General features: G+C 35.8%; 2 protein-coding genes across 3 annotated transcripts; one reads left to right on the top strand and one right to left on the bottom strand.

Moving 5' to 3' along the window:
• The first annotated feature begins 1,088 nt into the window (after positions 1-1,088).
• LOC121314242 (secreted frizzled-related sequence protein 4-like) lies at positions 1,089-7,113 on the top strand. Of its 2 annotated transcripts, none has more exons than XM_041247281.1 (6): positions 1,089-2,300; positions 2,626-2,706; positions 2,887-2,955; positions 3,361-3,559; positions 4,890-4,953; positions 5,512-7,113. In XM_041247281.1, exons 1-6 carry the CDS (start codon positions 1,859-1,861, stop codon positions 5,692-5,694), a joined length of 1,038 nt encoding a protein of 345 aa, XP_041103215.1. In that variant the 5' UTR covers positions 1,089-1,858; the 3' UTR covers positions 5,695-7,113. The 2 variants fall into 2 exon arrangements, with proteins under 2 accessions (XP_041103215.1, XP_041103216.1); XM_041247282.1 differs by having other exon boundaries at positions 1,091-2,300; positions 2,890-2,955.
• A 9,484-nt stretch (positions 7,114-16,597) lies between these two features.
• On the bottom strand, positions 16,598-27,472 carry LOC121313776 (thioredoxin domain-containing protein 3 homolog). Its single transcript, XM_041246571.1, has 13 exons — positions 27,440-27,472; positions 27,052-27,109; positions 26,361-26,464; positions 25,545-25,616; positions 24,281-24,403; positions 23,962-24,082; positions 23,406-23,488; positions 21,371-21,463; positions 20,753-20,901; positions 20,055-20,162; positions 18,334-18,485; positions 17,341-17,485; positions 16,598-17,113 (listed from the first exon to the last, which is right to left on the bottom strand). The coding sequence occupies exons 1-13, from the start codon at positions 27,470-27,472 to the stop codon at positions 16,891-16,893; spliced, it is 1,464 nt and encodes a 487-aa protein (XP_041102505.1). The 3' UTR covers positions 16,598-16,890.
• Positions 27,473-27,694: the final 222 nt, after the last annotated feature.

Below are 27,694 nucleotides of genomic sequence, written 5' to 3' on the forward strand. Positions count from 1 at the left end.
TAGAATCCTATTGTACTTTTTACAGTTTTCCATAATACTATAAGTACTAATAGTACTATATACATATACTACATACTGTTGCTGTAGAGGCCTATAGTAGTTTTATAGTATAGAAATTTGCCATAGTTTATAGTAGTGTATAATTCATAGATATTTAGGGGTATGTGAATATAATTAACTTAAATATGCATTGCTGACTAAGCACAAAATATATTTCAGTAGTTGTCTAAATGCATTTAAATCAATAATCTCTACAAAATAGTTTAATGTTAATTGTAACTATGTTTACAGCTTTAATGACTTAACTGCAAACACCATCTGTAATTGCATTGATTAATCTGTAAACAAAGCAACATCAGCAGGTGAACAAACATGTTTGTTTTTTCTTAATAAAGCCTCTAGAGCAGGGGTCTCCAATCCTGGTCCTGGAAGGCCGGTATCCCTCCTGGTTTTTGTTCCAACTGTACCCTAAATTGCTTAATTGGATTAATTAAGTGCTTATTAAAAGATTGATTGGTTCAATTAATTAATTTAGGGTACAGTTGGAACAAAAACCAGGAGGGATCCTGGTAGGACCAGGATTGGAAATCCCTGCTCTAGAGGTTTTCTGTTTGAGCTGGTTATGTGTACGTGACTGTGCAGCAGTTTTGGAATTCTTAGTATTATTATCCTGCTCTGCTTTGTAAAGCACATGGACATTTATCACTCTTTCTTAATTTAGATTGGCACCTTGAAGCCTCCTTTGTTTCTTCCTGGGCAGGTCCCAAAATAGGAGCAGAAATGTCATTTTGTGCAGCAGCATGCAGAGGTATGTCTATTTTCCAGAGGCAGGCATGTTTTAAATACAATGCATACTGATGGTTTGTTTTTTTTTGCATATAGTTGGGCAATTACTCCTCCCTATTAATTTTTATGTAGTTTCTAAAACAGAGTGGTTTGTCTACTCTTGTCAGAACATTTATCAGAAGTTTCAGAAAAGGAAGATTTATTTTTATAGCTATCCAGTTCTTTCAACTATTTTATTATTATTTGTTGCCTCATATAATGTCCGGATGCTTGCAACTGACTGACTTTTACAAGGTTACAAATACTTGCTCCTCAAATTGCTGTGACAGCAACGCTAACTTAAATTCACAAAGTGCACATTTGGATAATTGAATATCAGCCCCCTTCTGGTCACGATAAGAACAGCGTACTGTCCTTGTTAAATTGTAGCTTTATATTATGATTGCAAATGTACATTATAGTTGAAGTAATAAAAAAAAAACAACAACAACAAAAAAAAAAAACAGTCTTACAGCATTCAAATGTACTCTTCTTAAACTCTGTCTGCAGCCTTGGTGCTGACAGGATTTCAGCTTCATCAAACAGGTACCTTTCGTTGCAGAGTGTAAAGTGTATCAAAAACGGGCACAGGAAGAATTTAGTGAAGATGTCTAGGGATTAAACGAAATGGGGATGATGTCACTGTGTCTGGAAAATAATAAATGATGCAGCCAAAAAAGAAATGGAAAGATCCCGCGTCACTTGTGGTGTTAGTATTCATCCCACGTTAAATCAAGTCCATAGTAATTTCAATGAACTGGCTCTCTTGTTCAATCTCCAAGCGGACAGCTTCTCCTGATGATAAAATCCAAGGGTGTCCATCCTCACCTACTTCATCAGCCTGTTGCACCGAGACTGTTGGGATTTATTGGCATTTGCTGGTTGTTTTTTTTTTTTTTTTTTTTTTTTTTTTTTGATTAACTGCAAGTAGGGATCGTCGTTGTCGACGTGGTTTTGTACTTCAAAAAAGTTACATATAAAAGGAATTCCAGACTGTTCCGCATGTGATTTGTGTGGAAATAAATGCACTAAGATGTTCTCTGTAGTTGCTGCTGTGTCTCTGTGCATCAGCGCAGGTGTGCTGGTCCGGGGTGCTCCCTGCGAGCCTGTCAAGATACCTATGTGCAAGAGCATGCCTTGGAACATCACTAGAATGCCCAACCATCTCCATCACAGTACCCAGGAGAATGCCATCTTGGCTATTGAGCAGTACGAAGAGTTGGTGAATATCGACTGCAGTTCAGTGCTGCGGTTCTTCCTCTGTGCCATGTACGCACCCATCTGCACCCTTGAATTCCTTCACGATCCCATCAAACCGTGCAAGTCTGTGTGCCAGAGAGCCCGCGATGGTTGCGAGCCCATCTTGCGGAGATACAACCACAGCTGGCCGGAAAGCCTGGCGTGTGACGATTTACCTGTGTATGACAGGGGGGTCTGCATCTCTCCAGAAGCGATTGTCACCGATTTACCTGAAGGTGAGCACTAAAATCCACAATTTGCGTTTTAAAGCATGAAGCAGCCTACTCTCTGGTAACTGTTGAAAACAATTTAGAAGTATGCAATGCGTAAAGAATAATAATATGCACGCGCTGTAAGTGTGCAAACACATAACACATTGTAAATTGCTCGAATTGTTCAGTGTATACATTGCACACATTTACCAATAATAATAATAATAATAATAATAATAATAATAATAATAATAATAATAATAATAATAATAATAACAACAACAACAGTGGGCTACAATCTGAAAAATCATGAAGTATTTATAGAAGACTGGTCTGTGTTTTAACCCAGATGTGAAGTGGCTGGACTTTTCAAGGGACATGATGCTCCATGAAACACCACAAGCGTCTGACTGCAAAAGCTGGAGTTCAGGTGAGTCTAATAAAAAGGGGGTGAAATGTCCAGAAGGCTAATTGATCTCCTGTTTTGTAATTGGCCCTTAATTAAGTTGAGACTGTCCTGATATTTTTTGTCCAGAATTCTTTAAAAAAAGGATTAAGTAATGCATTTTTAAATGCTCTCACAAACTAAACACGTTTAAATGTGTTTCAGCAGATAGCTGCAGGTGCAGAAAAATGAAGCCAACGTTAACAACCTACCTTGAAAAGAAATACAGCTATGGTAAGTATTTCATATTTATCAGCATTCAGATCGGCTATCCTATAGTAATAAACGAGAACAGACCATTCGGTTTGTGTCTTAACATCTTCGTTGTTGGCTAAAAAAAATAAAAGCCCTTCTGTAACCTATTAATCCATATTTCAAGATCATGTTAACTTTATTTCGGTTAATTTGGGAATATAATTTCAGTGTTCCATGCAGAAAGCGAACCAGAAACATCAAGGCAAAATTAAATGTATGTGTAAAGCAGATTCGGTGCACGTCTATTTCTGTTAATGTCTTTTTGTTTCCCGTTGTTTATTATGTTGTTATATAAACTGAGTAATTTTAGTTTTTTTAGATTAATAAAGATTGTTAAACTTGTATTGGACCTTTTAACATATTTGGTTATCTCTCTTTTTTTAGTTATCCATGCTAAAGTTAAAGGAGTAAGTAGAAGTGGCTGCAATGAAATAACAACCGTGGTGGAGGTTAAAGAGACGTTGAAGTCTTTAACTCCCATCCCGCGATCTCATGTTCCTATAATCACCAACTCATCCTGCCAGTGCCCACAGCTTTCCCCTAATCAGGATGTACTCATCATGTGCTACCAGTGGCGCTCTCGGTAAGAACCTGTTTCATTGATGATAGAAAAGCATTACTCGTAAAACGTACTCGTTTTTGAGATAAACATTTGTCAATAGTCTGTAGTAATTTAGCTTGAGGTGTATTGACTTGTATCCAGCGTTAATGGTCTAATCCTTTAATGATTTAACGGTGTGGTAAAATATTGAATTTCGGCTAAAATAAGTATTTGACAGTATCCATGTTGCAATTAAATGTCAGTTGTGATCCTTTGAAATATTTTATTTAGTAAAAAAAAAATGTTGCTACAGATTAACATTTGTTGTATTTGTATTGGGCACCACTCTAATTTCCTGCTTTGCACACAATAAAATAAATGAGTTAAGATGAAACTTATAATATAGAGCACTATAAAAAGGTAACCAAGGCTAAACATTTTCTTACTTGTACCAGCTTACTTCTAGTACCTTATCATTTTCTGATCGTTTAGTTTTCCAGACATTCTCAGGATTATTAGATCTACTGAGCTGTAGGTATTAGGATCCCACCTGATGCCACCTTAAATCCTATGGGCATGAAAGTAAGTTTATAGTTTCAGGGGTTGAATGTACCAGATAGATGATGGACTTGACCACAGCAGTGGAAAGCAAAAGTCTGAAAAATGAAATAATCTATACGGGATGTGTCAGTTAATGTGGTATAAAGCAGTCATTCATGCATTGCAGAATTAAGTAACACAGGTCCTTTATTGAAGATAGCGCTTAAAGATCCACCTTTAAAAAAACAAAAAAACAATCACACAACACATAAACAAAATATAAAATGTACTATACAAGTGTAAACGGCACAAACAATACATTGATTTTTGCACTTTGTTTTGCAAACTGGAAAGCCACACACTTCTGGCAGCTTCTCAGAACGCACATTCGCCTTAGCTTTTTGTTAACTTTCGTTAAGCAGGGGAATAGTAGTAGCAAGTTGATATAAGCAATACAGTTGCTTTTGTATTTCTAGTCAGAGTACTGACAAAATAACCCTGACTTGTACTGTGGGTGTATGGAACTATAATTGTTTTTTAAGGAAACACTCGATTTACATGCTAAGATGCCAATATACCTGACTCTTTTAGACAGACATTTAGTTTCATAGTATAGTCAACAATACGTCTCAATTGTCTGTTCAACTATTGTAGTGTGTATGAAATTTTGGTAATAAGTATGAACAAACTACAAACTGTACCCCCATTTTTGTGTCTTCTTGTTAAAGTAGCTATATTTGGTCACTGATTAGGCAAAATACCAGATTGCTTACAGAAACATAAGCATTATTGATCACTCTTATCAAGGATTCTTTGGGTTTTATTGTTGCAGGCTGATGCTGCTGGAAGGCTGCTTTGTTGAAAGATGGAAAGACCAACTAGTCAAGAGGTACAAGGTAATAAGCCTTGTATATGCTCCAAATCAACTACTGAACAAGCATGGAAAACAGAAAAAAAATATATGTAATAATGAATAGTGCAAATGAAAACTTGCTTTTAATTTCATATCAGATTCTAGGATATTTGAAGTAATTTACAGTTTAGTGCTTGGATCGATTTATGAAACAGCATGTTAAGATTTGTTTCTAAACGGCCAAATGAAGCCTCATATACTGAAAGAGGAAGTAGACAATATTGAAAGAGGAAGTAGATAATACTGTAATATTTCTGGGAACAACATAAGTTTTTAATGTTTCAATAGTCTTTCAAAATCCAAATGCATATTTAAACATTTTGTCATTTTGAATTAGTGGAACACCATTTTAGAATACCTTATTACAGTACAGAAAGCATTCAGGAGTGAAATAAGCTTGGTAAACCATAAAATGACGTCCTAAACAAAGAAGTAGTACTTTCCCAACACCATAAAAGACGGCTCTCCATGGTTTCTTAAACAACTGTGATCCATAAATCACCATCCTTAAAAAAAAAATGTTGTAACTGTCTTTTAACAGCGATGGGAACAAAGATTGCAGGAACAGCAGCTGCGTGTAAACTACGAAAAGAACCAGAATGCTGGCCGCAGTGGACAAACCCCTAAACTAAACCCAAAGACATCAAGTTCAACCCATGGGAGTCCAAAGAAAACAGTAAAAAACAAGAACACTCAGAGAGAAGCAAGATCCAAGAAACCATAAGTTGTGAAATGTGTGACGCCCTTGCATGACGAGGGTTGGGCAGATCCTTCACTGTCCTCATACACTATTCCTGCAGCATATCACATCACATTACAGCCAGTGCAAATGGTTTTGCCCTAAACGTGTGGTTATCATTTATCAAGCTTACTCACATTTCATAATTATCGCAATGTGTGCTCTCCCATATTCCTTGCTGACAGCATCTGGGTATGCCTTTTGACAGTACAGTATAGCTAATTATGATGTTTTCAAATATCTGGGGGTTTTGTTTGTTTTTTTGTTTTTTTTGGTTTACACTTTTTGAAAATGTTCTTTTTTTAGAATGTGTATGTACTTCAGACTGGCTTCTGTTGTTTTCTCCTTATTTAAAAGTTCTCTGTATGAAAAAAAGTGTTCCTTAGGGAATTTCAGAATAACTTGACAGTGCTGATAAGTCCCTGGCTTGGACTTAATTTCTGCCTTTAATTTTGGCTAATTGGAAGCTGTTTTGTTAGTAAATGATGTGACCCATATGCAGGCCATATGCAATGCCAAAATTAACCTCAAATGAATTCAACAATAAAAGTAGCACTCAGAAGAGCTGTTGGGTTGCTTAGATGCTTTTTCAAATACTAACAAACAGTACTGGATACTTTTCTATTTTTTTGCCAGGACAATGTAAGGCGAATCTAGTTAGAATTTGGACACAAGGACACTTTTCATAACAGTTTTTATAGATAAATTGCTCAGTACATAGCAAAATATAATTAAATGAGCCATTAAAATCTCTTAGGTGTTTTTCATGTAAAAAATATTATCAGTATAAAAAAAAAAAAACAGTCTGAAAAAAGCTTTTATGTTGAAAGTGTCATTTAAACCTTTCTCTTACTGGAAGTGGTATAGTAGCTTGTCTCCCAGAGTGGGAAGCAGTTATACAGGAAAGGGAAACTTGAGTCCATAATGTTCTACTGATAAAACACTGTTGACTGTCAGTGTATGCTTTCTGATAAAGTATTAAAAAAAAAATGGACTACTAGTAAATAAAAAGAAAAAGTCTAATTAAAAATGGAGACAATATTCAGCAGTTTCATGTATGGAACTAAGGCCTGGATTAAATCTAAATGACAATGAAGCTGTAATGAATGTACATTACAAGAAATTTGGATTTATTTCATGCATAATAAGTAAGTAAATCTTAGGTTCACTTATTTTTATTTCTTTTTTTTTTTTTAATCAGGCTTAATTGCATGCCTCAATGTTGTTTTTAATGAGTTGAACACAACTGCTGGAACAGCTTTTTAAAAGTCTATGTCACATCATTTTTTAAACAGATGGTCGTTTCTCGTGACACAAAGACAATAGGTCTACACCACAATGTGCAGCATTCCCTCACACTTCTTCGAAGTTCCACATTCCTGTTACTGAAATAAAATATATTACTGCAAATGTCTACGAAGTGTTTTGTTCAAAAGTTGTTTTTAATGCATGTCTATGTTAAAAGCAGTCGTCCTGGTAATGTATCCTATACATTATGGGTTTACCCTTTACTGAGTTTTTCTTTCCTCAACATGATCACATTTATCCCAAGATATTGGCAGGGAAAGGTTTGTAAAAAATGTAACAAGGTTCAATTTCCCAAATCTTAGCCGGCAGCCAGCAATGGCTAATGTTCTGGGTAGACAAATAGCTTTTTTAATTATAGGTCCCTGTTCCTACTTAGATGGAGAGCAGTGTCTCAGTGATTCATACATACCATAGCATGGTTTTGTGTGTTAATGAAATTGAATGTTTAGATTACAATCAGATATACAAAATAAGTACATTCTGAAATGATTGCGCTTTCTTTCCTCCCACACCTTCCTTGTGAGGTCTGATACGATACACTTAGAAGCTACATACAAACCTGCTATGTAGTCTGACAGAACAGAATATGTTTCTTTTACAATCAAGTTTAAGAGGCCAGGAAAATGAACCTTCAATACGCATATCATTGCTGGGAACTCTTTAAAATAGGCAGATTGTGCCACAGCCCTTACCATCTGGAGAAAACAAAGTCTGTAAGTATTTGCAAAAACTGTGGATGGGCATTACCAGACTTGTGTAGGCACTGTATAGGCTCTGCAGACCACCTTTAGGACAAAAAAAATGCATCTGGAAACTGGCTGTATAACACAACTGTGTAACATTTGTGTAAGTTAGTTCCAGGTTGTATAGGTCTTGACAAGTGAATGATTACCCAGAACATCAGTAAAATGCAGCTGCAGCCAGCTTCCTATCCACCTGCTTGAAAACCACATGTTATGACAGTACTCCTTGCCATGTCCGCTCAGATTCCAGCCAACTACTGTAGTTTCTTTCTTTCTTTTTTTTTAAAGATTAATGTGATTTTTAAAATCCTCAATAGCAGTGAAGCTTGAAGTTAATTGTCTGGACAATATATATGTCCTTAGCTAAGAAAGTATAAGGGATAAACTCCCCACTACAACAGCAACTATCTAGGATATAGTCAAATAATTGTATTTACAGGGAGGCATTTGGGGCAAATAGATCTGCAAAAGTAAGATGGTATTGTCAATCAGAAAATTACAGTAATTACTATTTATTATATATGGTTGTAATCTCCAACAGAGCTTGGTGAAGCTTACAGTCTTATTATTACTATAATAAGAGTGTGATGTTACTGCCGTGGCTGTAACCGATTACAGGCCATGGCAGTGATGTCATCACCCTGTCAGAATTCTAAACAAACTGTGAAAAATGTCAATCAAGATTTCCTAAAAACGAGAGACACAATATGTGCAAAACAACCGTTTCTAAAGGGGAAAGGGAAACGCTCCTTATGGGGTTGATTCTCTCATAGATGATGAAATAAATCTTGGTGTTTAGTTCAGAAACAGTTGGAATGGTGGATCCAGCAGCGCTCCTGAACATGGCAGTTTATTTCTGAACGGTCTCTATTTCGCGCCACGGACCAAGGAGCAGCACACCCTCATGTAGTGGAGACATTTCTCTGAATACCGACTCGCTTGGAAACGAGTTTCTACAATATCCAGAGATACGGCCCGGGGACAAAAAAATTATTTCTTCAGCTTTACAATATTTGTGTTTGTGTGTCTGGTCGAGTACAGCGCTCTCTATATATAATAAAAAATTAAGTATAGGTAATCAAGCCTGTTAAGGGCTTCTCTGGGTTCTCGGGGATCTACGGTCTCGTGGCCTATGAGATGTCCCATAACCCCTCGAAGCCCTTAACAGGCTTATTACACACATCTATAGGTAATACTCTATATTGTTATTTAGTCACTGGTCCCAGTGAAAAAGTATTTGTTCATGGTTTGTTTGGGGACCTAGGAAAACAAACATGTATTTCTTAATTGGTACATTTCTGTGTATTTTGGGGGTGGTACTCAGTTAAGCAGCAGTTATCAATGTTTAATTTCGGGTGGCTGCGCGGGGGCATTGCTGGCATAAAACATCCTTTCATGGATGGACTGCTAGTGGTCTTACAGAGAACATTAGTTGGAGACCATCCTTTTCAGTGCACTTTGGTGTTTTGTAAACAACCACAAATTTAATAAAGTCATTAATCAAATATAATAATTGGCTCCTTTAGGCCAGAATATAGGTTAAATTGGATTAAAGACCACTACTGGAAAAGCCAACTTTGCCCCCTGCTTTACAGGCATTCCAGTTGTAATATGCAAGGTTTAATGTCCGAATTCATTGGGGTCATAATGTGTCATGCATTTTAAGTCTTTAGCCAATCAGTTCAAAATATCTCCAGATGGCATCACACAGAAGACATGCTGGTGTACTGGCGCCACCCCATTTCAGTCACCATTCATCTTTACTGGTTTCATTTAATTTGTTACAGTTATGAAAAAGATTAAAATAGTCTAAATTCATCTATTTTTCTGCAGCACACAAATGACAATAAATCATGAAACATGAATCTAGAAATACACTGATGCTTGACTAAAGGCAGAATAAATGACTTAGCAGAAGAAAGGTAGTTTATATTCTGAATCAGCAGTGGGAAGAGTGCCTTATTCCAAACATCAATATATATCGAAAGGGATCAAGTAAGACTAATACAGCTTTTAGAAGCTGCAAACAGGTAACTTTTCTGAATTCCCTATTGAAGCAAGATAGCATTTTAGTACCTGTAGTTCGAAATAGACCTTCAGCAGAGCATTAAGTCGGTCAGTGATAATCAACCTCAAATTATGTAGTTCACTAGGTAACTGTACTTTTACATAATTTAGGGACCATTAATACCCATTAAGGCACCTGCAGTTAAGTTTTTCATCAATGTATTCCAAAATTAATCAGAACGTATGACTAGAACTAAATTCTGCATTCACTTCAACTAATTAAATTTGATTTAATCTGAAAAATTACACACACATTTTCATGGTATAATACACTAGCTTGGCATTCACACGTGTTCACAGCAGTATCATAATTTTATTGCTTTTTAACTCATCCCACATCATTGGCTGCAAGAAATCTAATACCAATTTAAGTAAATTAAGTGTATTGAAAAGTATACTCAATACTGTTCAAGCACTGGATTAATACACACAGAATGACAGCCATAATACTATAGCATCGCTTGGGGAAAGCTGACGTTCCAAACCTAGGGTGATGTAATGGTCTAAGAGGCTTCAAGGTTAAGCAAATAATAGTGCAGTAAATAACATTACATCATACACAACTAGGCAGATCTATGATATGGCTTTAGCTATGGGAAATTTCAATGACAGTTCTAATAAATATACCAGGACATTATTGCCTTCTCCTGAAATCTATCAAATATTCATTACCTTGTTGGCAGGCCTCCAGTAGTCTGATCACTGTCACGTACCAGTATATATAGCCATTAATGAGTCCAGCATTTCCAATCAGTAAACATCTTAGCTATGTTACATCTATATCTATATACAGTGGTGCACAGAAGTACTGACACTCTCCATTCATTTTATTATTATTGTTCATCTGATGTAGGGTCCATGGCAGTTCTAAGTTTATATACCTGGCACCCTTAATTCAAAAGAACTATCAAACAGATCTGTCCTCCACATTCCCGGAACATAAGACTAGGTGCGCAAAAACGTTGCAATATCAATTAATATTGATAGAAATAAACACATAACCTCAATGTATTTTAAAAAAATTAAAAAAGACAGTCTAAAGTGTCACCTGACTTGAGACGAGTGAGACTGAGAGCAACTCTCAATTATTATTTAGTTTTAAGGACGATAGATTGTTGAACTGACAACTATAAGTTTTTTCAGGCTGCATTTGTGTTTGATTCGTAATCCAACCAGGGCTGGGGTAAGCAATTATTAAAAAGTAAAAAGCTATTCATGCCCCATTTTTGTTTTGCATATTTCTTTGTTCTCAATGTGCTTTGTGACAAACTACATCCAAATTCAAGGAACTGCACTGAGAACAAACTGTGCACAGAATTCCACTAATAACTTCATGGCACAGATTGATAACACAGCTAGACAAATAGGGGGAGAGCAAGCTTGCTTATTGGTTTAGATAAATTGATGACATATTCGCCATAACTACTGGAATTCAAAACAAAAAATGCAACAACATACACAAAAAAAAACAATTTCATTTTAATTTAACACCACTACAGAGAAAGTAGGACTACCTGGACACCACAGTCAAATAAATAGATGGATTGATTAAAAAGAGCCTCTGTGTCAAATCAACTGACAATTCTTACATTACAAGTAAAACCATGTAAAGTCACAACTTAATGCAAGCATTACACACTATGCAGAATCTGTGTAGAAGAGGGTGACAGAGATACACATTTGGAGGACTTCTACATGCTTAGAAAAAGTTATCCTAGACACACATTCTGGAGAAATTAATAACATGTGCCATCAAAACAACACGTAGGCAATACACACACACAAAAAACCCCATCACAAACCAGCATAATACAATTTTGGAGTGGAATTAAATGTACCAGGACCATGGACCCATTCTTAAAGGAACAGCTATAAACCAGGCTTCAGTGGTAATCAACCTGTAAAATCCAGCACCATCTAATCAGAGCACAACTCTGTCCAATGCAACCAACTGAAAAAAAACAGAACTGCACAAAGAAGAGGAGAAAAAGCAACAGCTCAATCTGGTACCCAACCCAAGTTACACAAAACAGACTACAACTGACAGGTTTTCCATTAACAAATGGAAATTTAAAAGACCACAAGAATACCAGCCACTACCAGAAAATGCAACAGACAGCAAGAAACAAGCACTGCAATGCAAATGCCTCTCAAAAGAACAAAACAAAGTGGGAAGACTCTCATGAGCTCATGCCACAGGCCATGTTGCGTAATCTGCCCTTTAGGTCAATATTAGCACAGCCATCAAAAGCATAACCACAGCATTTAACTACAGACTAAAAGTGTGACTGGCAAACTACTGCCAACTGTGTTTACATTATTTATTGTATAAACGTACAGATCGATATATTGGTAAAACTAGCAAATCAGTAACCATCAGATTGACACAACATAAATATGATTGACAGTATTGGGAATCCAGACTCCCTCGAGTCTCACTGCATTTCAATCAACATAATAACGATTTCAAACTGCACACACACATATCAGTTTTACATGCACACAAAATGCTCAACAAAAGATAAACCAAAGAACAACAAGCAAAAGCACAACTAATAACATATAGCCCACTTAGAATGAACAAAATAACACCACTATATGAGAAAATATTTACACACCACCTACAATTCTCCCCACATTTCTATTTACCTCTTGTACCAATTGTTTTGTTTTTAATTCTCACATTTTTATTTTGTTATTTTATTTCTACTCATTTATTTTCTCTTTGCCATTCTTGCCTATATGACTAACAGGTCACTCACACCTCTGCAAGCTTAACGCCCCATTCATGAATAATGAGCACACACCCACTTCTCTTAATGTGACCATTAAGTGGTCATTCACATTTTATCAATCAACTTCACACTCCAAAACAGTAGTGAATCTCAGAACATTGCAACATTTAAAGACATTGACAAAGATTTTAAACTTTTGTCATGACATTTCTTTTAGTATTTCTACATTCAACACTATTGATTGCTGAATAGTGTGTCAGGGTGCCCCGCCCCTGTATTTGTGCGTTTTGTGTTGTATGTGGTGTTATTGTTGATGTAGATATAGTGGTGTACAGGGAATAAATTAGGCTATGTAGCACAAGTGATTTAAAATGTATATTTGTATTTAAGCACAGGGATTGCACAATCACTTCATGTGCAGATAAAATGTGTATTAATATGTGGGCACGGGCTTTGCACAAATTACTTCACGTGCTGGGATTCAAGTGAATGATTAATTAGTAACTGAATCCCAGCACAGTTGTATATACAGTTGCACAAATCACTCATTCAGGGTTGAGTGTTCAGGACAAAAGAACAGGAGAAAGAGAATAAAATAACAATTGCTACTCGTGCTGACGTAGCTCAGCACGATACTTGTTTGTTTAGTGTTCATCCCGTTTGTTTGTTTGTCTAGTTTTGTTCAAACACTTTACTGTGTTAATAAATGCGCAAGCAGCACATTCACATTCACTCACAGTGCTGTGTGTGTTTCTTCTGGGTCTGATGTCACCGCTCAAGCCAGCTTGCCACAAATGGTTATGGATGTTCATTATGTAAATTAAAGGTTTATTTATTCAAGCTGACACTCATAAATGCTGCAAAATTGGCAGGGATCTGTAATGGATATGGCAAAATAATGCCCTACTCATTTCGCATTTCACATCTCAGAATGTAAATTAGTAACACATTTTTTTCTTATAACTGAAGCATCTTCTTTTTGCCAAGTTTCTTAAAAAAATAGATTGTGAAAAAATATCTGCATATTCCCTTTAAGCATTCACGAAACAGGCAGTACATGAGTCGAAAGGTTAATTGAAAAAGCTGTACATCTGACAACACAGCTGTATGGATTTTGAAACTCTTGCTTATGTAGTGCCTTGGCCTTGTAGGGAGTAATTAGCCTTTAATAACTCAAGAGTGCAGCTGTGACCTCGGAGGCATGATAAAACCGTTGTTTCTGCTTAACAAGCTGTTTTGAGCATATATACAAACCATAATCAAACCAATTAAAACTGGCTGTAAAACCATTTATTTTTGTTGAAAGTGACATGCTATAACTTTAGATAAGTGTCACGGAACACATAATAACACACTATACAATTGGAATAAATTGCACAAGCCCTTATTGTTTCATCAGCCTTTGTTCCTTTTCATTATACAACCCATTACTTATGCTTCCCATTTAAATGGTGAAAGATGAAGATATCATTGAAACTGTCTGTATACATGTGATTTTCTTATGTTTAACGTAAGCTCTGAATCAACGCAGGGTTAAAATTAAGCTGTGCATAGCTGGAGCACATCATAGTTTGCAATCACCAGCCTTGTCATTTGACCTTGTGATGTGTGGGTATAGAGCTTTGCTGCCTATGAGAATTTAGCAAAACTCTGAAATGTAGCTTCTTGTTATCTGGGTTTCTGCTGACATTGGTAAAGTGAAAAGAAAACGCAAATGTTAACTTTTAATGTGCTTTGTCTCACACCATACATCATGCTAGGGAAATAAGATCAAATTTGGTTAAGGAAATGACGTAAGCTAGCTGTATATCTGTGCTGTACAAAGTAATTTCTTTGGTCGGGTCATCTCAGCTCAGAAACTAACATCCACACTGATGACGGCTCGGAAACTAACATCTCTGTGCCATGCCAGCTCAGAAAAAAGCCAACATCTCTGATGCCATGAAAGCTCAGTTTGGCTCAGAAGTAAATAATATCTACACTGATGCCAGCTCAGAACACCATCAACTGAGAGATAAGTGAGATCACTAATGTATCACATTTGATTTGCTTTGTTCCTGTTTGCATTTTGACTCCTGAATAAACTATTTTTGATTGACTTTATCTGAAGATTAATTATTTTTGAAAAGAAATCGAACCTCTTACACAGCAATCAAACTCCTTGCTTGTGTCAGTATAGACCCATGCTATCCTTTATTTTATCCTTCTAAGCAAACATGACAACTAAGCTACTAAAACCCCATTCATATTTTTCCTTCTCCATATATGTAATTACTTTGCCCATGATCTCATAAACTACAAGGGTATGTTGATCTATTACCCACAGACCAGAAAAGCAAACATTATAGCTCTATATAACCATACATTGTAGCTAAGAATGTGAGATGACACTCCTGCCATGAAAACAGATGTTGTTAATGAGGTTACAGTTGGTGTTTCATAATTGTTCCAACCTAGGGGTCTCTTAGTGAATTTGTGGGATCAGCACTGAGTCAAATATGAGGCAGCAATAGTGTTTATGAGAACTGTGTAATATTCCATAAAATGAACTCTAACTTCTGTTATTAATTTTTAGCAAGAACACCCTGCCCTCTTAGGGGAACCAGAAAGGGGTGGTGTAGGATGTGGCTACTGTGTACAATGGTACTGAGTAATGGAGTGTAGGTGTTGCATTTTCTGTGGTGATGAATTAAAGACGTCAAGCAACCACAGAGCTAGGGGAAGGATAAAGGATAATGGACAACCCAGTATACAAAGTCAATCTATCTGCTTTTTGAGCCAACTGTTTCTGGAAGCACAAGTCAATGTTAACGGATGGTGAGCCAAACAAAAGCTCATCGAAACTGGTCATTTCACTAACCTAGTGTTATAAAACATCTAATAAAGACAAACAACAACATGTGGCAGAATGTCGGGCTGTCATTAAGCATGTTACAAAACATTCGCCATTTTTTCTGTGCTTAAACTTGCTAAAGCTTTACTACAAATTACTATGCTTTTACCACAGAATAACTTTAGACCTTACTCTAAAGCAAATGCAAAGGCCAAATTTCTGAATGGAATACAACAATTATATATTATAATTATAACAGCATTCATGAAGAAATGTTTTTGCTATGCAGCACAAATTGCAGCACATATTCACTTCAGTATTTGAATGAAGAAAACATTTTGCATACTGGTAATTTCAGGTTTATGCTAATTGTGAATTACACAGAGATGCATACCACAAGCAAACCTATACATACTGTCTCATCCTCACTGTGTTTCTTGTCTTGAATGGGTGCACACAAGGAGCGCTGCATTGGCCTTTGCATTGCCGCAGATTTAGGGAGTAAAATCTACTGGGTATGGTTCACCTCAGTAAGCTTCAGAGACCCTACACCAAGGCCAGATGGATTGGGTAGAAAAACAAGTGTAAAATTATTAAAAAATAATAAAATAAAAATAATTTTAAAAAACACAATAAAAAAAAAAATGAAGTGGTGAAATGTGTGTTGCAATTGTACCAGAGTAAACCGAACCAGTGCAGAGATATAATATACAATTAAAAATCTATTTTTTTATTATCAAACCAGGCATTTTTTTTCTATATAATACATTAACCTGGATGGCATATGTCATGACACTGAAATTGCTCTGCAGTTACTTTTGATTAAATGAATAATTACAAAATTAAAAGTTTTGTAGTTGGAAACACTTTTCATTTAAATTTCACATCTAGATGTGTAGTAACAGTGTAATTTATGTCAAGAATATACAATATGTGTAATCTGCAGTCTTTTCTGGTGAGATTTCTTCTTAAATTTGATTACAATGCTTGACAGTATTTGCTATATTGTAACAATATATACAGTACCAAAACACACATTTGTATTATGTATACCAAATAACCTGTCATCAAAATAGTGAATAATTATTCTGCAGCTTTACCCTGTAAAGTTTATCTTTAAAACATGTGTCTATTTGTTAACTATGGGCATCTTTAGAAAATAAGAGAAAAATAAAAACAAGTGTTAGTGCTTGGTTGGTATTTTTGTGCAAAGCTTAAAAAGTAAGAATTCAGTTGCTATAGAAATTATATTTCATAAAATGTACTTTATTTCTCTGAATGACAAGTCTAAAAAATGCTTGTGAGCATCAACAGCAGTAACATCTGGTCTCCTGGTTCACAAAGAGGCACTCTCACAGAAGTCTAACAAGTTCCTATGCAGTTGCCTGCATACACCTACCCCATAAACAAACCAGGTATCAACATATGGTAGGTGATGTTGCTGGGAAAGTCAGTGGCAATTTTCATTTTAACAAGCACATACCTAAAACATGTATCATTCCAGATTCATATTCTCAAATATCAAATTAATATTCTTCTTGGCATGTTCAACATTAGAGGAGCCGTGCATGGCATTTTCCAAAATACTCTTGGCAAACTGAGCTCTAAGGGAGTTAGGATTGAACTGCTTTGCCAGCTCTGGATCGGTAGGACCCATCATGTCCCTCCACTCCTGTACTGCATTCTCTTTGCTAAGAATGATCATCATCGATGGGCCCCTACATACATAAAGTGTTGTAAAGTTTATTTTACAGACAATAAAAATTAAAGCACAGTCACATAATGGGGCAAATGTATATTTTGTATTGTTTCTACAAGTTTAAGACCAGTTATAGCATTCAAACTTTAAAGGGGGTTAAGTCTACCATTGTAGTAATGTTTTTTTTTTTTTTTTTTTTTTTTTAATTAAACTAGGGATTACAAGCTTTATGTAAAATTTACTTACTGAGACATGTATTGCACTAGATGATCGAAAAAAGGTTTCCCTCTGTGATCCTTATAGAATCCTTCAGCCATCTCTTTTGTTAACACAGTCTCTTTCATCTGTGATATACTAAACCCAGCTTCCTTAATATTGCTCAGTATTTCATCTAAGGAAAAGTAATACAAATAAAATGTTTGCATTATGAGCTTGCATTATAGAAAGGACACTGTTAGTACAACCAGGCATATGGCAACTACACCAGAGTTTTCCAACTTACTGGTTTCCTTTAGCATTTATTTTAAAGTGAATAGATTATGGGACTCGAAGATCATAAACTCGTTTTATATTTAAAAATGTTATGCCATACTTTCAATGCGACAACTGCAGAATAGCCTTTGGGTACAGATCATTTTAAAGCCTGCTTGTAGGAATTTAATGTCATCCAAACCCCTACATCATGTCGCATCCTTCTATCCGCCCGCTGGTATATAATACATTGTCCAAGCATGCACAATATATCACGAACTCAAGTGAGGGCAATACTTAATGTTTTAGGACAAGGGCAACACCAAATTTATGTTGTTCCTTTCTGTTTTTTTGCACTTCATTCCAGTTTATTAAGTGGAAATTATAGTGCATTTCTGTTGTGTCGCAGCATGAGAGCTCAAGTTCAAAATCTCTTTTGAGTTAAACAAATGGTTAAGATAAGCAGCTTTCTACTTTGCTACATAAAAAGGCATCTCATCTGTGAACGGTTATCTATAACATCATAATAGTCTTAAGGTATTTACTACCTAGATATCAGTTATTGGATCTTGCTATCTTGCCTTTTTCACATGATTCATAGCAACCGGTTTTAACTGTTGATAAACTGTGTTTTTAACAAATGAAAAGTAGGTTCAGAAGACTGTATATTCTGTACTTCCTGTTTAGTTCTAGGTGCGTGAAACAGTAATCTAAATCTAAAACCTACAGAAATAGATATTGAAAGATTGATAGATTATAAGCAATTACCTTTGTGTTCTTTGTAGGCATCTGGTTTAATAACAGCCAAAGTCTGCTCAACAGGAAAGAAAAACTCTAGGTCTTTCTTTGCTTCTTCAGGAGAAGAACTGCCATTAAGCTGGTTAATGGGGATGTTCTCTAGGGCAAACTCTGCACGCAGGCTGAAACCAAACAAGTGTCAATATAGATGAACTGACAGAGCACATCCCTCGGTCTGTACCAGTGTGGTACTGACCACTGCGGACTAAAAATACATTTTATTATTGAAGTCATCAGAGTTAAGGTAAGTATCAGTGCAGTTTTTATTACAATACAACACCCTGCACAAAAATGGTGCATTACCATTTAGAGCATTACAGCCACAGAGGGCATTACCAGGCATTATGGGCTGTTTGGGTAATAGGGCCTGAGATGAAGTCGAGGGCGCTATTGCAAGTTAATGGTCCGTAATGCCTGGTAATGGCCAATGTTAAAGGTCTTATTGCTTTTATACTTCAATGTTACAGTCCAATTTTATTTTTTCCTAACAGCCTGCAAGTATATTTGTATCACACTGGATCTAGTCTGCCTTGTGGATAAAGACAGAAAGCTAGCAGATTCTTCAGACATTTCATTATATATTTCTCCAGTGACTCGATGGGGCAGTTTGGACATTGAGGCACTCATAATTCAGATACATTTAAGTTGGGTTAAAACTGATTAATATAATCCATTTAGATTTTAAAAATATGTTTGACCATTCTGCTAGTAGAAGTAGATTTCAGTTTGCCCGACAGCACTCCTCTCTGTGCTACTTTAGATTTTACAGTGTTGGTCTTTACATCTCCGAGGTGCTCGTATTATTTTCCAGGTTTTGACTTGCCCATTCTTCAATTAACATCTTATTAAAAACAACATGTTTTTACATATTGTTTGATTTGCTTTTGTGATGCAGTTACAAGCATTCTAAGTGCATATACTACGGATTCTCTCTCTCTCTCTCTCTCTCTCTCTCTCTCTCTCTCTCTCTCTCTCTCTCTCTCTCCACATCAATATACATATATACATACAGTTAGTTATATATAGTTGCTATGCAAAAGTCAGGACAGCACACAGTCACAGTTATGAATCAAGAAGTGTAGTTAACACATTTAAAAAATATAAAACATGAAATTGTTCGGTCCACTAGAATAAAGGGCTTTACATAATCTCTGCAAGTATCATCCAAAGTAGCACTATAGCATTAAAATGTTCAATACAAAAATAACGGTGCCCAAGTCACAAGCTCTTGCAGTGTCTTAAAAAAAATCAAAAATGGATTTTAGCGTAACAGGAAAGTGTAACCAATCAGACTGCAGAGTCTGCATCATCTGATCTGTCAGTTTCATTCAGTGTGGTTGGAGGATGAGCTGTGCCTTTTTACATTGTGTTTATCAAAGGATATACTGATTCTGTACAGATATACTGACTTGGAATCCTGTTAGAAGTAAGCGAGGAAGTCAATTCCACTGTCATATAATTAGGCAATATAGCACTTAAGTGTGTGTCGTTGAGGGATATTGCCTCTCAACTGCCCAAAAAGTGGTGATATCCCACAATCACATACACCCTGGAGTTCCATATTACTATGAGGTAATATAAACAGGACGATCCTTACCATTGTATAATTGGTGACAACACTTCATACAATTCCATTAGTTATCTTTATCACAGTTGTTATTTGGCATTGAAAACCAAAATAAAAAAGTTACCTTTCTGGAGCCTTCTCTTTTGCATCTTCAAGTTTTTTGGGGCCCAGTAAATTCCTACAGTGCTGCACCGCATCCTCTCGTGTTAAAGCTAATGCCAGAATAGGACCACTGAAATGTACCATGGGTGATGTTAGTCATAGCAATAAGTAGAGTATGAGAGTTTAAATTGCAGTGCATAACATAATGATCTGCAAAGAGTCACCCACCACCACTGAATGTCCATGGGTGATGTTAAAAACACTTGGAAATTTTGCCCGAGGATATATTTAGGAGATATGTAAAATATATGATATATAATATATATATATATATAATATATATTATATATATATATATATATATATTATATATATATATATATATATATATATATATATAATATATATATTCTATATGATAAATAAACATATGTTGCCCTCTAAAGTGCCTTGTTAATAAACACTGATTTATTGAACCTAGTATACTGCCAAATATCATGTTTTAAAATAAAAATACATGTTTGCTAAACTGTACATTTGCTTTCAAAACTGCAACTTGTGTTAGCTACAATCACTGTCTTTAAGCATAAAGTGTTAAATATGATCCATGAAATGGTAAATGAGCAGCACTAATATATTACATTGTTTTTTTTAACAGAATTAAAATATAATTCTTGTTCAACATTAACAGTTCAACAGTAGCAATATTTAATTGCCTACCTAGGGGGTGCTTTCATAAATTCTACATCAGAGTGTTCAATTAATTCTTTCCAGGCAGGAACATCTTTATCTGCTTCAATTCCTCTGGATAATATCAGCACATGACAAAGTCCACTTGATATGAATTTGACTAGGTCCTCAAACTCTGACTGTAGAAAAAGATAATAACCAGTTTGCTAATAACATGGTGAAATACATCATTATTTGAATTCAATTTATATTATAATATATTCTAGCAGTTATTGTATACTACTGTATAATAGCAGGGATAGCCACAAGAGGGAAACATGGTTTCTGTTTTTGTGTAAACCACTTACAGTGAACCCTACAAAGCAATTATAAATTTAGTTGGTATCTTTGCCATTTTGCATTTAAAGCCAAAATACACTAATTGCAAAAAGTACACTTTTACACAGGAGCAAGTAAGGAGCATATCAGTGTTCAAAAAATAGAGCAGAGCAAAATGTTTGAAAGTCAGCCTGTTAGTGTGTCAATAACTCTTGTTAGGTTTGTTCTTGATTCAAGAGTAGTTGATACATCTGAACGACTACATCTCGATTTTGTTTTTCTTCCAGTACTGGTTGGAGTGATCAAATAAATACAGGAAGAAATTCTAACCTGCCCAGCCTGATCAAGGCAGAAATCTCTAGCTTGCTCTTCAGTGAGGTGTCTCTGTTCTTCGGTGACTAGAATGAATCCAGCCTCTTGAATCTATAAAAACAGAATGGTTTCAGTTCTGATTGCTTAATGTTGTGGATGTTCAGATGACTAAGGGCAGTTTTTCATACAATTTCATACAAAATACAGTCACTAATACTTCCCTCCAATTAAAAGCATAAAACTAATAAAAGCCATCTAGCCATTTAGAACTGTTAATCTTGCTTGCGCTCAGCATTTAATAATTAAACAGAGCAGAAAATAAAAGTTTGCAAGACAAACAAAACACGACACTTTAGCCAAAATAAATATACAAACAAAACATACTAACACAAACAGACAAACAAGTTAAATTAATTTACTTTACATTTTTACTTTCTGCTCTCCACACCCGTTCTCCACTCACCAAACACACAACTCCGAGTGAGTTAAAACATGCTGCTTTTATGCAGCTGTACCGAGACTCAATTGCTAATCAATCATTCAATTCGAGTCAATTTACTTAGTGCAATTCTCCGTGCTTACATATTACATTTTACCCGCACATGAAGTGCTGTGCAAAATCCTCGTGCCTAAATACAAATATACATTTTAAATCACTTGTGTTCCTAACCCATATTATCCCGTGTACCAACTACAATACACCAACATTAACACACTACAAGCAACATACAACACAAACAAATAGCCCAGGGGCGGGGCACTTTACCACAGGCCCATAGGGCACAAAACACATGAGTTATTTTAATAATTTTTTTTAAGTCTGTTTTTATAAATGAAATACATTTTTTTTTTAATTGTAGGCTGTTGTTAAAGCAAACAGCATCAGTCTAGAATAATGTCAGCCCATAACCACAAATGCAAATATAATTAGATATTAAAAGTATGAAAAAAAAGGTAACCTTTTTGTTTTATAGAACCATGTGACAGGGAGACCCATGTGTGCCTTTATGGAAGCAGCAGGGTCGTGCAACAGGAGACGCGTTGTTAAGGAAATAATTGTGCAGGTAGGCTTGCCCGGCGCTGAGCTGATCAGGAAGTCCGAATTGGTTTGGGGGCGTGCCCGGGGAGGCTGCGTGGAGCTCAAAAAGCTTTGCACCACTGCTCGAGGTTACTGCACAGCCACAGCCATACAGACAGGCACTGAGCGAAAACTTGCTGTGTTTTGTTTCGTGTTGTTTTTCAGACTCATATCAACCTGGGAGCTGAAGCTATGGAGCCAGCACTAATCCCGGGAACATCTACCCCTGCACACGACAACAACCCAGGAGAGCGTCCGCTCCACAGGATAAACTACTACAGAACCCTGCAAGGTGGTGCTTGTGAAGGCATTGTCCATCCGAGGCCGTGTGAAGAGGCAGGAGTCATCGTGGGAAGGTCGTAATTTCAGGAGCCGAGAAGTAGGTTAGTTTAGGGGAGGTTGATCCCAAACAGTATAGAGAGGATTTGCGTAGAGTAGTAGGTTCCTGGAGCAGGACGTTCCTTTTCGTGGGACTAGCCCGCGCTTTGTGTAGCAAACTTGTATTTTCAGCTTTTTTGTTTTGTTCTCTTCATTAAAGTGACACCAGGTCTACCATTGCTGGTACTCTAGTGGCAGCCCTTGTGTTGATTAAATCTGCATGCCTGTGCGACGTGTCAACACCTAGTGCTCGGTCTGCCTCAGTATTGTTCACTGACGACCCACACACACGTAACACTTCCCCCTGTTATACACCACCTAATATAAACACCCAGACATGGGACATGTCCTAAACACACCACTGCATTGGTTACAAAAAAACAAATAAACAAAACAAAAAAAAACTTATGGTAATATTCCATAACCCATCATTTAAAAGACATATATACCACAACTGGAAAATAATGTGTCATCATACTGAAAATAGTGCAGGCCTAGGAGGCTCTTTGACATTTGTAAGACACTAATCTTTAGAAAAAGACTTTCTTATAGACAAACAGACAGACAGATAGACAGTAGAGTTGGAAAGGCACTTACTTTATTCTTGATTTCATCCACTTTACCCTGAGACACAGCATCAGGCTTTATAATGGCAACAGTGTAGGAATCATCTGACAAATCTGTTTGGAACAATATATAAGCCCTCACATAAGAACACATTTTTTAAAGATTAACACCTAGTTTGCAGAGTACATTTTTTTTGTACAATACCCTTCATTGAACTTTACCAAGATAACAAAATACAGCTCTGTGCCAAGCATGAAGCAAATATCTTCAAGCGTTAAGCTAGGTCTTTATCATACAGAAGCCAAAAACTCACTTGACCACAGTATGGCAGCCATCTTAGGAAACAGGTCAACTTGAAGGGTGCCACTAGATTTTGCCCAAGGAGTTTCCACAACACAAAAATGTAATGTTGCAAGCTGAAATTGTGTATGGAGATACTAGCAGTTGAAGAAGTGGCAACTGCAGAGGACTTGCAAATTGCAAATATAAGATCCCCTCAAAGGGATGCATAAGTTATTGACAGCCCATGTGTGTTACTCACTTTTTTCCACCCTGACAGTAGACAGTTATTTTTAGATTTGCTCACCCACAACCTCTTTGTCATTTAGTCCTCTCTGCTCTGCTTTTGCCTCCTTGTCTTCTTGTCCATGAGCATCTTCATTTGGTGGCACTTCTAATGTGTTCTCAAGGAGGGGAATTTCCTGGACCTTAAACCGACATGCACACTTGTGTTAAAGCTGGGTAATTATATATAAGACGACGGAAATTATACAACATCTCAAACCATTAGCCAAAATGTTTGTTAGCTTGACTGTTTTTTTTTTCCCTTAGAATTCGGATGGATAGCTTTGAAGTTATAAATAAAAGACTGCAATAATAATCATTTCTAAAAAAATAAAACTTACCAGTGCTTCAATGCATTTGTCACCCACTTCTTGCTGCTTCTTTACTTCTTGCACATGTTCTAAGATTGTCTTTTGCAAAAGTGGGCCATTAACCCCTTTCACTATAGCCACTGCTTTACCACCCTTAAGTGATTAGAACAAAAACAATAAGTAAACATAATTCTATTACTACTAACAATTAAATATTGCAGGCAATCTGAATGATGACTGGCCAAACGACAACTGGTTGACCTTCGACAGCTATAGTTTTTATGTTTTAGAAAGTTATTTGCCATAGCAGCAGCTATGGTTGTTATCTATTTAAAATAAATGAACACATTTCAAGTCATAGTCTTGAGACAGAAACAATTATCCAATTCCAGTATCAATGCACTGTATTTCTGGATGCAATAGGGCACAACACAATGCTGTAAAACAGTGGCAGAACTATTTAGATTTTGTTATGCTCTATAAAAATGGAAATTGCTAAGAATAATGTTGAGATGATTTACTAGAGGAAGACTGTTTATATTCAGATTTGTCAGAAACAGGTCATAAAGTAAAATAAGGTAAAACAGAACTATGTTTCCCTGCATTGGCTTCCAGTGGAGTTCAGAGTGAAACTTCAAATCCTACTAGTAACTTTTAAGGCTCTGCATGGGTTAGCACCAAACTACATCCAAGACCTTCTTTCGCCATATACTGCTTTGCATAGCCTTCAATCTTTTGACTGGCCTACCATCAATACCTAGAACAAAGCGGCGTTCTTTTGGTAACTGAGCACCTAGGCTGTGGAATGACCTTCCATTCGTCATAAGGGTCAGTGATACTGTTATATTTTTAAATCTAAACTGAAAACCCGCTTTTTTACTTTGGCTTTTATTGTGTGAACGGTTATGTGTTGTTGGATGTAGTTACTGTTTTTCTTGTTTTATTGGACATTATGTCATCTTATTTATTTTTTAAGTAAATGTCATTGTTTAAATTGCTTTTTTTATTCTTGTGAAGTGCCTTGAGATATGCACATGAAAAGCGCTACATAAAATAGATGATGACAATTATTATTATTATTATTATTATTATTATTATTATTATTATTATTATTATTATTATTATTATTATGATGTTTAGGCTACTAGAAGCCACTCCAATCCTACACCCATCACGTTTGTAACAGTTCACAGAAACAGACTGGTATTTATGTACTGCCTAAACATTAGTTAGCAAAGTGCCCTCTCTTGGGAAACTTCTTTACCTCATAAATAAATAAGTAAATAACACTTACAGAATAAAAGAGGAAGACAGGTTCGCACTTTCCATTAAAGGGATCCAATGTATGAAAATGGCTAGCTTCAGCCTAAAAGTAAAAGAAACAGATTGCTGTTTATTATCAGTCATTCAGCAGTTCATTATCAGTTTTTCAGCAACTGGTTTGAAACCTTGGCACTGAAAAGTAATAATAATAATAATAATAATAATAATAATAATAATAATAATAATAATAATAAACCTTGATATAACAAGTACAACTATTTCCCTTTATTATCTATTCAACAAACTGAACATTTCTAACTGCTAAGAGGTGGCGGCTGAAGTATCTGTTCTGGGATTCACTAGTAACCGTAGGTAACCACTTTGTCCAGGTGAGCATAAAAACAGATTTGACTACTGCTACCTCAGGGTAACAATAGCTATTTTCACTTTAGACTTAATGGTCTACTGCCATATAGCATTCAGACATAGTTGAGCTGTACTGAAAAAAAGATTGTTAGATTATGTTATGGCATTTGATAAATTAGTTGTTTTATGACTCCAACAACTATACCATACTGAACACTGTTCTGAATCGGATCATCCATTTGTCTTGTTGTCAATAACTACAAAAATATTATGGCTATACAAATGAGCTGTGTTTTTTCAGGTTCATAATGACAGCCATCTTTAAGTGAAATAATTTCCGATACAACAATCTTAACTATATTTGAATATACCGCTGCACAAAATGTGGTGAACCAAATTAAAACTGTGAATCTTCTAGAAGCTACTGACTGCTCTGTGCAGTATCAAGTACAGGGCCATGGTCGATGGATATTTTACTTACCACAGCAAAATGCAGCAGCTCATCCCCAATTTCAGTTTTAAGCTTTCTAAACAGACTCAGCACTGCTTTGCATGGTCCACACCAATCTTGATACACATCTACAACTGAACATAGGAATGATCTTTAATAAACAGGCAATTCTAGCTTGTTGTTTGTTTTTAAATAGCACCCACTACTCGGGATCAGACTGGCAACTGTACCTTCTGAGATAAAGTGTAAGGTTTTGAAGATTCAATAAATGCCACTGTAACTACAAAGAATAATTGTATTTAGTTGAATTTGTGCAACAAATTATTTTGTTTGACTTTGTTGACGCTTTAAAAAAAAACATACCTTTCATTAGATTTGTATCCTGCCATTACAATATACTGCAAGTTTGATATACAGTATTGTATGTACTGCACTTTGCTTTCTTTTCCCATTAATTACATTTGTTACAGGTAATATGACCTTTCCTGACGTTGGGTGATTGCCATTGAATGGAATATGTTCAATAAAAAGAAACATGAAGTTTGTCATTTCCCACAATGCACAAAACAACATGCATTTTGGAAGACAGGCCTTTTGTATAACTCAAGAGACTTGCACTTTAATTCTAAGGGCTTTTTGACAATGATATGATACTGTACAATAAAATGATACCAAAAAATGGTTAATTCTGATGATAATAAAATGTGTCAGATCTGCACACCTGTTAAGCCTTTAGCTGACATAACCTCATCCCAATGTTCCTGATTGGTAATTGCAACCTAAAAAAAAAAATGACACCATAAAATTATATTACATTTTTGAAGCAACACAATGCCATTATACCACTTGAACAATACCTAAACATACAGGACCCATCCAATTTATTAGGTCCTGTGACATGTGATCCCTGCCGCACTATAAAGCTATAAGCGCTGCACAACTACAATCAATATATCACTGACAGAAATGGTGAAAGGTAAATGGCAAGCAAACCTAATACTAGGTATAGGTCCTAATAAAGTGGCCAAGCTGTGAATATTTAACAAATGGACCATACTTTTTCATGAACTTTTATAAAGATATTATATTTTGTTAAAATGTATGCATACCTGTAAGTGAAGTTCTTTCTTTTTGCCTGCCATGACTTAATTTCTAGAAAAAGCCAAATATATGCATAGTTCAGCCCATCAGTTATTTATAATGCAATGACAATGCGAAGAAATATATCTGTTAAAATTCCAGCATAGCAACATCATTTTAACATGCTGTATTTTATTTACGTTGTTAACATTTTAAGTCTTATTTAGATTTTAAAATCCATTCTTGATATTAAATTGTACAAAACAGTCAACGACTACGACAAT

Source organism: Polyodon spathula, chromosome 4 (assembly GCF_017654505.1).
Source record: "Polyodon spathula isolate WHYD16114869_AA chromosome 4, ASM1765450v1, whole genome shotgun sequence".
In the NCBI taxonomy this organism is placed as follows: domain Eukaryota; kingdom Metazoa; phylum Chordata; class Actinopteri; order Acipenseriformes; family Polyodontidae; genus Polyodon; species Polyodon spathula.